This window comes from Giraffa tippelskirchi, chromosome 11 (assembly GCF_054371585.1).
Source record: "Giraffa tippelskirchi isolate mGirTip1 chromosome 11, T2T-mGirTip1v1.2.pri, whole genome shotgun sequence".
NCBI classification, from domain to species: Eukaryota; Metazoa; Chordata; class Mammalia; order Artiodactyla; family Giraffidae; genus Giraffa; species Giraffa tippelskirchi.
Genome location: NC_137285.1, coordinates 84,122,505 through 84,138,316, shown reverse-complemented (window position 1 = coordinate 84,138,316; position 15,812 = coordinate 84,122,505). Strand labels below are relative to the sequence as shown.

Below are 15,812 nucleotides of genomic sequence, written 5' to 3'. Positions count from 1 at the left end.
ATTAAAAGATTAGACATGGAGGCATAAGACTCCATAACCAATTTACCTCTTTACCAGTGCCATCAGTTAACCGATCACTAACATCTCTAATGACTGTGCATTTTGTAAAAGACAGCTTTGGTTCCGATTGCAGGGCTCATCTGCTTGTCCTGGAATAGTCTTTTTTTTCTGGGGCTGCCCTGGGTCTTCGTTGGAGCGTGTGGGCTTCTCTTGTTGTGGTGCATGGGCTCAGTAGTTGTGGCTTAATTGCCCCGTGGTCTGTGGGATCTTAGTTCCCAGGCCAGGGATCAGACCCGCACTCCCTGCATTGGAAGGCGGATTCTTAACCACTGGGTCACCAGGGAAGTCATCTGGAATAGTCTTAATAGTTGATGAACCAGGAAGCATGTAAAAGATTTCTGATTCTCTTCTTCAGTTACATTCCCTGAAAAGATTTTATTCTGTAGAGTGTCAGACTGTCATTTTAGAAACCTTTTCCTATTTAGTGATCAGTAAGGTAAAGCAAGCAGAGCACTGAGCTAGATGCCGAAGGACGTCTAGTTTAACCCTGGCTCTGTGTGGCTGGGTGTGTGGTCTACTGGGTGTTGTTGCAGAGTTTTGTCTCCTTGTACTGAAGTACTACAGGGATTGGAGTGGGGAAGGTTGGTGATGCAGAGGTTAGTTTTAGGAAATCTAAACAACACTAACAATACTCTCACAGCAGAAGAGGAATTCTAATAATAGTTCAAAGATTACAGAATTTTTTATCAATTCATTCCTGAGTTTAAATCCCGTTTCTACTGCATACTAGTCGGCTGTCCTTGGCCATATCGCTTAATCTTAATACACTGTAGGAAATGATTATTTTGTTCAGCCTTTGTGAGAGACTCATAGAACAGTGGCACAATATCGTCTTTGCTGTTGAACACCGGTCCTGGGGAGATGAGATCTTTGGGTCTCCCCGCTGTAGCTTCCGGCAGCATTTCACGTTCTTACGGTTTTCCTGCTTCAAATTTGAAGATGTGACGGTAATGTTCTTCTTTATAAGGTCAGACTTCCTTGCATTCCTTGCCCACGTTTAAGTTTGATAAGGTTTACATCTCACAGGAGGATATAAAGCTCTTCAAATATTTCTACATACTGTAGCCTCAATTAACTTTTGTGGGATTATGCAAAAAGTCAATAGTAATAATAATTCACTTTGGATTTCTGCCCTTTTTGTGGTCTACATGCATTCTACTAAGTCATCCAATGTGTAAGGCCGAATTCTGCAGTATAAAGTAAGACAAAAGCCAATAGGAGTGTGGCTCTGTATACACGGAGAGATCGGACCTTGGTCAAAGCACAGCTGCTTGTTTCATCAGTCTAAACTTTTGAGAGGGTCACTGTTTCCCAGCTATAACTGCTCTAAAGTAAGGTCACATCTTGGTCATAAATCGAATCACCTTGCCTTTTCCAGAATAATAGCAGAAACTATTTACATACCTTGAAGGGGCTAGAGAATTTCACACATTATTTTCCTGTAGCAGGGCTTCCCTGATAGCTCAGTTGGTGAAGAATCTGCCTGCAATGTAGGAGACCCCGGTTCAATTCCTGGGTCTGGAAGATCCGCTAGAGATGGGATAGGCTACCCACAAGCTTCTTTTGTGGCTCAGCTTGTAAAGAATCCACCTGCAATGCTGGAGACCTGGCTTGGAGCCTTGGGTTGGGAAGATCCCCTGGAGAAGGGAACAGCTACCCACGCCAGTATTCTGGCTTGGAGATTTCCATGGACAGAGGAGCCTGACAGGGTACAGTCCATGGGGTCACAAAGAGTCGAACACTATTGAGTGACTTTCACTTTCACAGTAGGTTTGGCAGCTAGACTATTCGTAGGAACAAGATAAACTAAATTTTAAATTATTTTCCATGTTTTATATAACTACTCATACATTTAACTCTGAAAATACTGTTTTATGAGTTTTTCTTAATTTTATCTCCTTGGTTTGTATATTTTGGTTCTGTTATTTATAATTTGACAGTTTTTAGAATCTTCAGTTTAAGTGAAAATTCTTTTCAGCCATTTCTCAGATGATCATTTATGTGAACTCTTAGTTACCTGCATTCTTAAATAACGCACACTGCTTTAGCGCCGATGCCGTTTACACGTATACTGAGCCGTACTGCATACCAGGCACTCTCCCAGGTGCACTTTCTGCAAGAAGTTTCTATTCCAGTGGTAACAGAAATTGTGTTTCTTAATACTTTGTCGTCTTTTATTGAGTCTTCAATACCATGCCACTATATTCCCTCTTCAGTATTTATGCAGTATATGTTTTTCAGTGTATATTGCAAAGATTTATATTTTTAAGTATTGTCCTTTTCATGTGTGTTTCTAGTACAGGAATTGTTTTCAGAGTTCCTGGATGCCATGCAGTCCTTGTGTACTGGATGTGTGACTTTGTCCCAGTGCCTTGGTTTTCTTTTGTTTTAGTGTTTGTTCACTTACTTGGCTGGGTCAGGGCTTGGTCGCTGCACACGGGACCTCCGTTGCGTGAGGCTCGGTCCTTCAGCGGCATGCACAGACTCTGGTTCTTGTGTACAGGCTCCAGTTTGCATGGGCTGCAGCTGTGGTGGGGCACGCAGGATCCTAGCTCCCCAGTCAGGGATTGAACCTGTGTCCCCTGCATGGCCAGGTGGGTTCTCAACCGCTAGACCACCAAGGAGGTCCTCAGTCCCTCCGTTTTCTGCTTGCATAGTGGAGGTACACCCTCGTTAATCCTCTTAATGATCGATCTTTCAGTAAGAAAATAGAAGCCACCACACTGGAATGCGATGAGCTGACCAACCGTGAAACCCTTTGCCCCTGCCTTGCCCCTTCTCCCTCACCTGCTGGTGCAGTGGACGTGGCCTCTGCACCCTGCCCTTCTCGTGCCCTGATGGGTGGCCGGAACTCTTCAAATGCGCCCTGAGAACATCTTCAGCCACTCGGTTTTCAATCACACTCAGCTTGAGTTTCTTCCTCCTGAAAAAAACAAAAGCCCACACCCATTCATTGGCGATCTCTCTTACCTCCTGTTACCTCCTGTCGGCTCGACCCTCATCCCGCCCCTGAAGCTGCTCTTGCCAGGGTCGCCAGTAATCTCCTGATTGCTGTTTCTAGTGGGTCTGTAGTGTGTGCCCGTGATCACATTTTTGGAAAAGAAGACGGGTGTTGATGAGGTTAGTCCTTAAGGCTACAAGGACTTTGAGAGACAGTTTGATGTCCTCCTTAGGTCAGAAAGGAAAAGTTTTCATTAATTCATTGACAAATATTTATCAAGCACTCTACTAATCATTGAAGATATGGTAGTTAACAAAATAGGTAAAAGTGCCTTTTCCTGTGGAGCTTGTTGGAGAAAATAGATGAATACAATAAGTATATTATGTATCAGATAATGATAAAAGATAAACAAAAATAAAGCAAGGAAGAGGTAGAGTTTAAATTGGGTGGATTTTAAATGACGTGACTACAGAGATCTTCACTAAGGATAAGACGTTTGAGCAAAGACCAGAGGAGAGGAAGGAGAGCCCCAGGTAGATATCTGGTGGGGGAGTAGGCCTGGCAAAATTCCCTAACAAAAATACTTCTTTGCTATATGAAATGTTTTTATAAAGATTCTTATTCTTGTGGTAAAAAGGAAAACGAGGTATTATTAGATGTACTGCTACAAGTTGACCTTAGGATAAAACAGTATTCGTTATAGAATAAGTGAAGACAAAAATTCTAAAGTTAGTTTTGTTTCAGATTCCTTTTGGCATCTCAGTGGTTACATGCCTTTATAGTTGGGACAGTTTGTTCTTGTTGTTGTTCAGTTTCTCAGTCGTGTCTCTTTGCAGCCATGGACGGCAGCACACGAGGCCTCCCTGTCCATCACCATCTCCTGGAGCTTGCTGAAACCCATGTCCATTGAGTTGGTGATGCCATCCAACCATCTCATTCTCTGTTGTCCCCTTCTCCTCCTGCCTTCAATCTTTCCCAGCATCAGGGTCTTTTCCAGTGAATTGGCTCTTCACATCAGGTGGCCAAAGTATTGGAGCTTCAGCTTTAGCATCAGTCCTTCTAATGAATATTCAGGATTGATTTCTTTTAGGGTTGACTGGTTTGATCTCCTTGCAGTTCAAGGGACTCTCAAGAGTCTTCTCCAACACCACAGTTCAAAAGCATCAATTCTTCAGCATTCAGTCTTCTTTACGGTCCAACTCTCACATCCATACATGACTATTGGCAAAACCGTAACTGACTAGATGGACCTTTGTTGACAAGGTAATGTGTCTGCCTTTTAATATGCTATCTAGGTTTGTCGTAGCTTTTCTTCCAAGAAGCAAGTATCTTTTATTTTCGTGGCTGCAGTCACCATCTGCAGTGATTTTAGAACCCAAGAAAATGAAGTTTCTCACTGTTTCCATTTTTACCCCATCTATTTGCCATGAAGTGATGGGACTGGATGCCCTGATCGTAGTTTTTTGAATATTGAGCTTTAAGCCAGCTTTTTCACTCTCCTCTTTCACTTTCATCAAGAGGTTGTCTAGTTCCTCTTCGCTTTCTGCCATAAGGGTGGTGTCATTTGCATATCAGAGGTTATTGATATTTTTCCTGGCAGTCTTGATTCAAGCTTGTTCTACATCCAGTCTAGCATTTCGCATGATGTACTCTGCGTATAAGTTAAATAAACAGAATGACAATATACAGCCTTGACATACTCCTTTCCAAATTTTGAACCAGTCCATTGTTCCACATCCATTGTTCCACATCTAGCTTGCTTCTTGACCTGCATACAGGTTTCTCAGGAGGCAGGTAAAGTGGTCTGGTATTGCCGTCTCTTAAAAAAATTTTCCACAGTTTATTGTGATCCACACAGTCAAAGGCTTTAGCGTAGTCAATGAAGCAGATGTTTTTCTGGAAGTCTCTTGCTTTTTCGATGATCCGGCGGATGTTGGCAGTTTGATCTCTGTTTCCTCTGTCTTTTCTAAATCCAGCTTGAACATCTGGAAGTTCTTGATTCATGTACTGTTGAAGCCTGGCTTGGAGAATTTTGAGCATTACTTTGCTATCATGAAATGAGTGCAGTTGTGCAGTAGTTTGAACATTCTTTGGCATTGCCTTTCTTTGGGATTGGAATGAAAACCGACATTTTCTAATTCTGTGGCCACTGCTGAGTTTTCCAAATTTGCTGGCATATTGAGTGTAGCACCTTAACAGCATCATCTTTGAGGATTTGAAATGGCTCAGCTGGAATTCCACTAGCTTTGTTCGTAGTGATGCTTTCTAAGGCCCACTTGACTTCACATTCCAGGATGTCTGGCTCTAGGTGAGTGATCACTCCATCGTGATTATCTGGGTCGTGAAAATCTTTTTTGTACAGTTCTTCTGTGTAATCTTGCCACCTCTTGTTAATATCTTCTGCTTCTGTTAGGTCCATACCATTTCTGTCCTTTATCGAGCCCATCTTTGCATGAAATGTTCCCTTGGCATCTCTAATTTTCTTGAAGAAATCTTCAGTCTTTCTCATTCTGTTGTTTTCTTCTGTTTCTTTGCATTGTTCACTTAGGAAGACTTTCTTATCTCTCCTTGCTGTTCTTTTGAACTTTGCATTCAAATGGGTATATCTTTCCTTTTCTCCTTTGCCTTTCACTTCTCTTTTCTCAGCTATTTGTAAGGCCTCTTCAGATAGCTGTTTTACCATTTTGCATTTCTTTTTCGTGGGCATGGTTTTAATCACTGCCTCCTGTACAATGTCACGAACCTCTGTTTGTAGTTCTTCAGGCACTTATACTTTTATATTTGGGACAATTTAGATGATGACATATTTATTCCTTAAAGAAAAGTAGATCTTTTTTGCGTAAATGAAACATTTGCTGAAGTAACATAGAATAGCCCTGTACCTCTCTAAACTAGCTTACTGAGGTTCACAGAAACCTTTTTAGGAGAAGAAATTTTAGCATTTATACACTTGGTAGCGTTTCAGCAAAATAGTCACTCTTAAGAGCAGTGAAGCTATACATTCTCTGCATTATATTTAAAAGCCTAATTTGTTTAAATGAGGCGAAAACCTTAAGAACTCTTCTATTTGGGAAGATTTGTTCTTCCATTAGTCATCAGAATAGGGTCTTCCTAAACCCTCAGGTGGACTTCAATCTAGTTATGAAGGATTAATGTGATTTATGTAATTGGCTAGTTTTCAGAGAAACCCAGCTGTTAGATATTAGAAAACCTTCAGCAGTTAAAATCCTGAACTTGCCTCTTCTCTTTCACCCCTCACAAATGTAACTGATTTTCAGAAGTACTGGAGACAAGGAGTAGGCAGGTAGTACACAATTTCATTGAAATTTAAGAGCTAGTAATAATGAATCCCTGGCGACTTTTCCTGGTTTCTTAACATTATAATAGGCAGTGAGAAACAGAATATTTCCCTAAATGTTGGTTGTCTTACAGGTTTTGGGTTTCTCTCCTTCAGTATGACTGTATTAATTATCAGGTGTACTGCTTTATAAGCACGAGACTATCTAGAAAAAATTTTATGGTTTAGTTAGTTCAATGACTCACTGAAGGATGGAAAAAGAGTTCGCTCTTACAGGGCTTGACAGGAACATGATCTCTTGGAGCGAGGTGTTTGCATATCCAGACTTGAACAAGGCTTTCCCTGTATTGTCTAGACCTGAGCAGTGCCAGTGCAGCAGCTGAAGGCCACCTGTGACTGGTAAAGAGGTGCTGGTGAGGCAGTATTTGAGAGACTGCATACTCAATTAAATATTTTCTCTCAGCTTGTTAGTTGGTCTGTAATAGCGTTCAGTTGTCAGGTATCATTGTTATTCCCAAGTGTACAAATCTTGCGCCTTTTTTACCCCCTCTGTTTTCCTCTTCTTTCTCCTTCCTTAGGAAGAAGGATTCTCCCAGCTCCAGGAGATAATATTTGAGGTCTGTTCTAGCCTGAGCACATGGCAGCCCACTCCAGTATCCTTGCCCAGAGAATCCCCATGGACAGAGGAGCCTGGCGGGCTTCAGTCCATGGGGTCGCAAAGATTCAGACATGACTGAGTGACTGATACAGCACAGCGCTAGGCAGAGCCTAGATCCCTGTGTTATTGATAAGATAACATTATTGGCACGGTAGCATTCGGGTTTCAAGAAAATTAATGGCAGGGTGTCATTTCCTTAACCACACATGAGTATTTATTATGAGGATGATTCAAGAAGAGAGAAATCAGATTTGAAATTGAAACAGCCATAGAAAAAATGATTTGTGTTTTAAAAAAAAATAACCCTTATTTCTAATGCCCTTCCACACCCTTTTCAAAGATTGTGAGTTCATGATTATCTTTCCAGGTTTTCCTATTATTAAACAAAGTTCTGTAATTTGGCCATCTAGAGACAAACACAATTAAAACATTCTAATGTTAGAATGTATAGCTGATTCACTTTGCTCTATGGAAGTAACTAATACAATATTATAATGTAGATATACTCCAGTAAAAATTCATTAAAAGGAAACATTTTGATGTGTATCCTTCCCATATGCTTTCAGCACACACGTTTAAACAATTAGCTTCATGCTATACATACTATTTTACAGTCTACTTTAAAAGGCTATGAGTGATTGAAGGTTCCTCAGTCGTGTCCGACTGTTTGCGACCCCATGGACTGTACAGTCCTTGGAATTCTCTAGGCCAGAATACTGGAGTGGGTAGCTTATCTCTTCTCTAGCGGATCTTCCTGACCCAGGAATTGAACCGGCGTCTCCTGAATTGCAGGCAGATTCTTTACCAACTGAGCTATCAGGGAAGCCCCAAAATTGAAAGCCAGATAACATCTAATAAAAGGGACTGGTTAAATACTGTTACATATGATGTACTGTACTGCAGCTATTGAAAATATTTTAGAATAATACTTAATAGCATAGAAAATAATAATAGTATAATCTGTGTTAATCTGTCTACTCTGCTATAATCTGTATTATTAATATTTTCTATGCTATTAAATATCATTCTAAGATATTTTCAATAGCTGCAGTACAGTATATCATATGTAACAGTATTTAACCACTCCCTTTCATTAGATGTTATCTGGCTTTTATAAATTATACAGAAGAGAACTTTGCATAGATCTTTGAGTACTTCTGTGGCTATTTCTTCAAGATAAATTTCAGGTAGTTTCATGGGTTTAAATTTTTTTTTTCTTTCACTGAAATAATTACACTTCACAGGAAGATGAAAACTAATATTTTTTTGCATGCTCATAAACCAAATACTGTGCAAGATGGCTTGTAGTTTCATATTCACGTGATTTTTAGCTATTTTTTTGATCCCCAGTTTTTTAGATGAAGATGTCTATATGCATATGTATTAGACATTTTGTAGTAAGTTAATAGTACATAGAAAATGTTTACAAGTTTTGTTTAGCAAATGAAAAAGTCCTTCAACAGTCAACTGGAGACAATAAAAACTTAGTTTGTATTTCTGTTTTGGCTTTGGAGTATATAGTATGATAAGAATGTTTCATCTTTTTGTGTTTTGTTCAGTGTAAAGGGTTTTAGGTCTTCAAATTATATGGTTAATTGGCATTTATAGCATTGGGAGGGAAAAAAAATGGGTGATTCCCTAATGAATTTTGGGTTTAGCTTATATGACTACTGTTATAGATGATTAATAAATCACATTTCAGCTTTAAATTAAAGCAGATAATTATCTACTAGGTGAAAATTATTTCCGTTTACTTAAAATTTCAGACATAACTTTCAAATTTTGCACTTATAAAATCTCAGCAGAAAGTTCAGTGGTAGAAGGATGAGAAAGTTTGCAGAGGCAGGGTGAGAGCAGTGAGGTGATAAGACTGTGTGCTTTTACAGAGCTGATTTAGAATCCTTTGCCCGCCAGTTGATACAGCTAACCTATTTTGATAAGTGAGGCTGCTGTTTGTAGGGCCTCGTCTGTGTTATCTAACGCAGGGATGTTTTTGTCTCAGTCACATAGATCAGACCACCACCTGGCAGGACCCCAGGAAGGCCATGCTCTCCCAGATGAACGTCACCGCCCCGACTAGCCCGCCCGTGCAGCAGAACATGATGAATTCGGCCTCGGGTGAGTGAAATGCTGTCATTAGGGCACGCAGGGAGTGCTTGTGCATTGGTGAAACTTCCTGTGGAAAATAGTAATTATTCTTTTAAGGAAACTGGAGCATGGGTGATGGTTATTTTCTATCCTCTTTCATAAGAGAAGCTTATTTTATTCAAATAGCCTGCTATTCCAAACCCTTGTTGAATCATGAATACCTAAAGGAGTTGGTGACTGAAAGTCAGCCGTTTTCCAAGTTTCATTTCTGAAGTGAGTGTCTCAGATTCCTAGTTTGGTTAATTGACACGCTCATGCCTTATTCTACTGCTTGCTTGTGTCCGAGACCTTAGAGTTGAAGTTGCCCTCTTCCTTTTGTGGTTTGGATGGGAAGCCACCTCTTAGCGTGAATGTTTGCTCTACCTTGAGAATAACGGGAAGGTAGCAACTTATAAAACCCTAAAGCACCTTTCTTAGGGCCGGTACGTATTATTTAACACATTTCCACCTTTTTCACAGAAGATAAACCTGAGTGTAAATTTTTTTTCTGTCTCCTATTTGGCAGTTTACTTAAATTTGCTGTTTTTCTCATCTGTGTAATTGGGAGTAACAGTGCCCCTTATTATAGAGAGGAAGACAGTAAAGGAAATAATATACATATAAAGCTTTTATATTACAGTTCTAATACAGAGTAGGTACTAAGTAAAGGTTTAGTTCCTTCTTCCCTGTGTCAGTTAGATTTTGTATGTCTTCTTTCTTCTTTGTTACATGGGCCCAAGGCCATACCTACCCATTATACATCTTTGTGCATATTAGGAAAAGGGCTTCCCAGGTTTCCCTAATGGGTAAAGAACCTTCTGCCAGTGCAGGAGACTGAGAGACACAGGTTCGATCCTTGGGCAGGGAAGATCCCCTGGAGGAGGGCTTGGCAACCCACTCTAGTGTTCTTGCCTGGAGGATCCCTGAACAGAGGAGCCTGGTGGGCTACCATCCACAGGGTCACAAAGAGTCAGACACGACTGAAGCGACTTAGCACGCATCCCTGCCCCCCCTCCCCTGGAAGATGCCCCCCAAGCCTGGAGTCGGGGGTTGGAGCCTGTGGGCTGGGTCTCTGAGCATGCCCCTGCCCCCACACTTTGCCCCCCTCGCTGATGTCCCAGGTTGGGGCCCTGACGGCAGCAGCTGTGACCTGCAGCCTGGGGCCTGTGATGGCCTTCTCCTTCACAGCCCTCCCCAGCAGAGTGACCAGCGTGATGCTGCTGGAAGCTGCGCTGCAGATTGTCTTGAGCGGCAGCCCTGTCAGAAGCATTCCTTGTCTAGGAAAGCTCATGAAATTTGAAATGTCCTTCTGCCCCTAGAGGTGATGACAGTGTGTTGGAATGATTTGCTGTTCCATAACTCTCTTCTTGCCTTCAATGGGTTGAACACTTGAAACAATTCAAGAAAATGAAAATCAAGGCAAGATTTGTGACTGAACTTTTCTTGTCATAAAGTTTCCACTTTATCTTCCATCTTTGCTTATTTTAATATCAGTACCTTTACTTATCCTCAGAATATGTTTTATGTGTGACATTTAAGTTAAAATTTTTTCAAAGGCAAAATATTATGCAAGTATTTATTGACTAATATTTTTACTTGACAGCTATTTTTTTTAATTCTCAAACATCCAAATAAAAGTTGTGAAAACTGCTGTGTATTTATAGTTCAAAGAAGATGATGCACATTATTCATTTTGTAATAATCCAACTAAAACTATACCTGGGAAATTAGTAACAAATAATTCATTAATTTAACTTTTATCTTGGACGATCAGGCATTTTGCTTCTATAAGATTGATTATAATTCTTTTAGAACATTGGTTTGTGTATGTTTTTCCTATTAAATTTTCTCATAGTAATGGTCTAAGGAAATGAGAAGAATTGGGATCAAGTTTTTATGTTTAAAACCAAACATATGTATCAAATTGGTTTTAATGGGTTTAGAATATCTGTGTATTTTATTTCAGCTCTGTGTTTTGTAAAACATGAAATGTGTTTTTATGTACTGCATCAACATTACTAGCCACGCTTGCTGCTGTGTTAATTAAAGAGGTGACTTTGGCGGGACCGGTTCGAGTAAAGCTGCGGGAGGCCCAGTTGCCCTGTGTTAGTGGGTTTTTGTGGGGGAGGAGCTGGGCGTTGTACACGGAGAGGCTGAGATGCGGAGACTTGGCGGCAGGACTGAAAGGGGAGAGGCCGCCACAGAGACTCGCACACGTTTACGTGGTGGTGCGTTGTGTCCTGTTCTGTGCTCAGTCGCTCAGCCGAGTCCGACTCTTTGTGAGTAGCCCGCTGGGCTCCTCTGTCCCTGGGATTCTCCAGGAAAGAATACTGGAGTGGGTTGCCATGCCCCCCTCCAGGGGATCTTCCAACCCAGGGATCGGACCCAGGTCTCCTGCATGCAGGCGGATTCTTTACCGTCTGAGCCACCAAGGTATTAAATAATAACAGGAAGCCCTGTTTACCTGCCAGACTTCTTCCTAAGGTCATTTTGTGCAATCTCATTTAATTCCCATAATGGTCATTTAAATTAGGTGCTGTTATTAGCCTCACTTCACATTTGAGAATCCTTGAGTGGCTATTTAAAAATAGAAGACTTCTTGGTAGTGTTGCGATGCTTTGGAATGAATGCTGTGGGAACTGTAGTCTTGATGACCTCATGTTCATGTAAGTTACAGCCATAATACATGTTGATAAGGGTTCAACTCAGGGGCTTCCCCTTCTCCATCTGAAACGAACTCACGGTGTTTGGAGACTGTGCATTCTCCACTGAGGTACAGAGCGTGATTTCGTGAATAGCTTAAAGAGAAAATGATGTTATCTCTCAGTCAAGGATTGACTCCAGTCCTCTTGCCTGGAGAATCCCATGGACAGAGGAGCCTGGTCGGCTGCAGCCCATGGGGTCGCTAGGAGTCGGACACGACTGAAGCGACTTAGCAGCAGCAGCAGCAGCCAAGCAGCAGAAGTGATGCTCCTCTGTGCTTGGGAAATGGTCTTTTGAGTTTTCAAAGCCTGGAGCCTGTGAGCTAGAATTGTGAGGATATTTAAATAAATTTTCAGTGTATTGACTACAACAAAGCAGCTAGCCTGTTTCCAGTTAAGCAGGGTATCTGCAGACAGTTTTCACCTTGAAGACAATTCCTTCTGAATCTGCTAATCTGAAGCCGTTGTGTAAAAGAGAAAGATACACAGCTCTTCTGAAGTACTTTACTGAGTCACTCAAGCTAAATGCAGCTTGATTTACATTTTTGTTATTAATTATTTTAACTGGAACTTCCTATTGTTAATCTTTTTATAAAAGAACTTGCCTCATTCAAATATTTGAGTCCAGTTTTGTATTCTGTTCTGATTATTTCTGATCAGATCACTTTCCTATATTTTCTCTAGACTCTTGAGTTTTCTGCATAGGTTTTAATGGAACTGAATAATATTTTAAGATTTTCTCCAGTTCTAAGATTCTATGAAATCCAGTTTCTTTCACTGAAATTTGGTTTAGCAAAAAAATGATTAGTTTACTTTTGCTTTTTATAAGTCTTTTTCACAATAAGAGGTTGAAATGATGAGTTTTATTGCTAGACAGGAGATGTGTGATTTGTAATTGGCTAAATTTCTGTTACTATTAGTCGCTCAGTCGTGTCTGACTCTTTGCGACCCCATGGACGGTAGTCCACCAGGCTCCTCTGTCCATGAGGATTCTCTCGACAATACTGGAGTGGGTTGCCATTTCCCTTCTCCAGGGGAATCTTCCCAACCAGGGATCGAACCCAGGTCTCCTGCATTTCAGGCAGATTCTTCACCAACTGAACCACTGAGAAATCACCTAAAACAAAGATGCACCTGGAAAGGGTTCTAGAGGCAAGACTTACTTGATCCGATGAAGGAATTTATATTCTTTAACTGGCCATTTAATTAGCAAGAGAGTGAACTTTGTGAAAGGAATTTGAAGTGTGAGGAAAAGAAAATTACCAAATGAAAGGAAATTTGAATAATTAGTAAAATAATTCTACTTTACTTTACATTAAAATATGTAATATATACCTATATAAAAGTATACACAAACCCCATTCTATTAAATTAAGTTGATGATTGCCACTTAGAAGTTATATTAAATGTATTATGTTTATGGCACATTGCGGTTGTTCAGTCGCTCAATCATGTCCAACACTTTGCAACTCCATGGACTGCAGCACACCAGGCTTCCCTGTCCTTCACTATCTCCGGGAGTTAACTCAAACTCAGAGTTTAGTTAGCTCAAACTCAGAGTTTAGTTAGCTCAAACTCATGTCCATTGAGTCGGTGATGCCATCCAACCATCTCATCCTCTGTCATCCCATTCTCCTCTGCCCTCAATCTTTCCCAGCATCAGGGTCTTTTCTAATGAGTCAGTTCTTCACATCAGGTGGCCAAAGTATGGGAATTTCAGCTTCAGCCTCAGTCCTTCCAATGAACATTCAGGACTGATTTCCTTTAGGATTGACTGGCTTAATCTCTTTGTAGTCCAAAGAATTCGGAAGAGTCGTCTCCAGCATCACAGTTCAGAAGTGTCAATTCTTTGGTGCTCAGGCTGCTTAATGATCCAACTCTCCTTTTATGCTCCTTAGAAGAAAAGCTGTGACAAATGTAGACAGCATAGTAAAAAGAGGTGACATGTCTTTGCTGACAAAGGTCTGTTTAGTCAAAGCTGTGGTTTTTCCAGTAGTCATGTATGGATGTGAGAGAGTCTGTGAGAGCTCCATTTACATGAAGATGTTGTTTTTTTATTAGTAGCTTGTTACCAATGACCCACAAGATTGCTGAATCTTAAAGCAGCAGTATAAACAAAATATATCCTGTGATAATCCAGAAATAACTTGGTGCCAAAGAACAGGTGACTGTTTAGGATTATTAAAAATGGCATAAGCCTTGATTTAAATGATGCAAAGTCAGTGAACCCTCTATTGTCTGCTTTTTAAAAATCTGCCTTTGATAACTAACAATTTGATAAAGTCAAATTCTTGTTACAGGTACATTTTAAGGAATTTATTATTTTCATGGTTTAAGTCTGGCATTTATTTGACTAATGCCTAAATCTGCCAATTACAGAACTGTCTGATTTCCCCATTATGAAAACCTAAATGGAATTGCTAGGAAATATGTCAAGATGGGTAGAGAAAATGCCGTCTTGATCATGGAAGATGATGCATGGTGAAGGAATTTGCTCAGCACCTCCATTGCTGTGGGGGAAATACTGAGAAGCAGGCAGAGTGGGTCGCACGGAGGCGCCTTGATACTTGCCTGCTGTATTACTTGGGCTTTGTGGAGTCTCTGTCAGAGGACCAACTTCCAGACGGGACAGAGAGATTGTTACCAAGGAGAATATGACATAGAGCAGATGTGAAATGTAACAATAATAGGTAAAAGGTTGGTAGTGAGATTTTTAACTTTAAAAAGCCCAGAAGAGGTAAGGATGTATGAAAAGTACAAAGCTGACCACAGAATTTAGGAGCTGCTGATTCCTACTTCACATGTTGTAGTTCACAAGCGTTTAAGTTCTGCTTTTCACCTTTGGAGTGAACTCAGGAGGAGTTTAGAATAAGGGTTAAAGATCAAGGACTCTGGGTCAGGTGGACACAGGTTTGAATCCCAGCTCTGTCTCTTAATTGACTATAAGGTTGGATAAAGGAGAATATTTACTTGTGCCTCATTTCTTCACTTGGAAAATGGAATGACAATAAAAATAGTACCACTAAATTTGTAGGGCTGTTGTGAAAATTAAATGACAATCTTTATACAAAGTGGGTACACAGAAATTATTATTAACAAAATACAGTGCTTGGTATAATATACTGAATAATAAAGTAAATGTGATTTCATCTGATATTTTACAATTTAATCAGTTTACATTACAGGGTAATTACTGTTCAGCTCAGTTCAGTCGCTCAGTCATGTCCGACTCTTTGCAACCCCATGGACCGCAGCACGCCAGGCCTCCCTGTCTATCACCAACTCCCAGAGTTTACCCAAACCCATGTCTACAGAGTCGGTGATGCCATCCAACTGTCTCATCCTCTGTCGTCCCCTTCTCCTCCTGCCCTCAATCTTTCCCAGCATCAGGGTCTTTTCAAATGAGTCAGCTCTTCGCATCAGGTGGCCAAAGTATTGGAGTTTCAGCCTCAACATCAGTCCTTCCAATGAACACCCAGGACTGATCTCCTTTAGGATGGACCGGTTGGATCACCTTGCAGTCCAATTACTGTTACTTCACTTTAAATAATTTTTTTATGATCTTTTACCACACTGTCTTTAGGGCTATGTTTACAAGCTTTTTAACACCAAATGTATATCATTGGTTCTTATTCAACTCGTGTTATCTGCTGACTTTATAGTCACATTGATTTTCCATTTGGTATAGAAGGTGTAAGAGTGTTAAATGTAAATATGGTTTTCTTCTCATGGGTCAAACTTTTTCCTGATTCTTACAGTTTTTGATTATTGTAAGATGGAAATAATCTGCCAACCCGAAGTTGTAATATATGGAACAAGACTATACTAAAGTATACCAAATGGCAATAAAACTATAATAAAGCCCAACATCAAAGCAGTGAAGTATAAGACAGAGGCAGTTTATCCCAAATAATCTTTTTTAAACCAAAATTACTGCTTTTTTCTCATCTGCAAACTTTGGTAAATTAAGAAAGATGACCACAGGAAAAGAGAAAAGAGTAAAAAGCAAAAAACATAATAATCCCA

General features: G+C 40.3%; 1 protein-coding gene across 17 annotated transcripts in view; it reads left to right on the top strand.

Moving 5' to 3' along the window:
- YAP1 (Yes1 associated transcriptional regulator) overlaps positions 1-15,812 on the top strand; it is a 123,616-nt gene that overhangs the window by 50,210 nt on the left and 57,594 nt on the right. For all 17 annotated transcript variants that reach the window (XM_081545937.1, XM_081545939.1, XM_081545942.1 and 14 more), the window contains one exon: positions 8,960-9,075. In XM_081545937.1, coding sequence (XP_081402063.1) covers positions 8,960-9,075 — 116 coding nt within the window. The remainder of the gene's footprint in view (positions 1-8,959; positions 9,076-15,812) is intronic.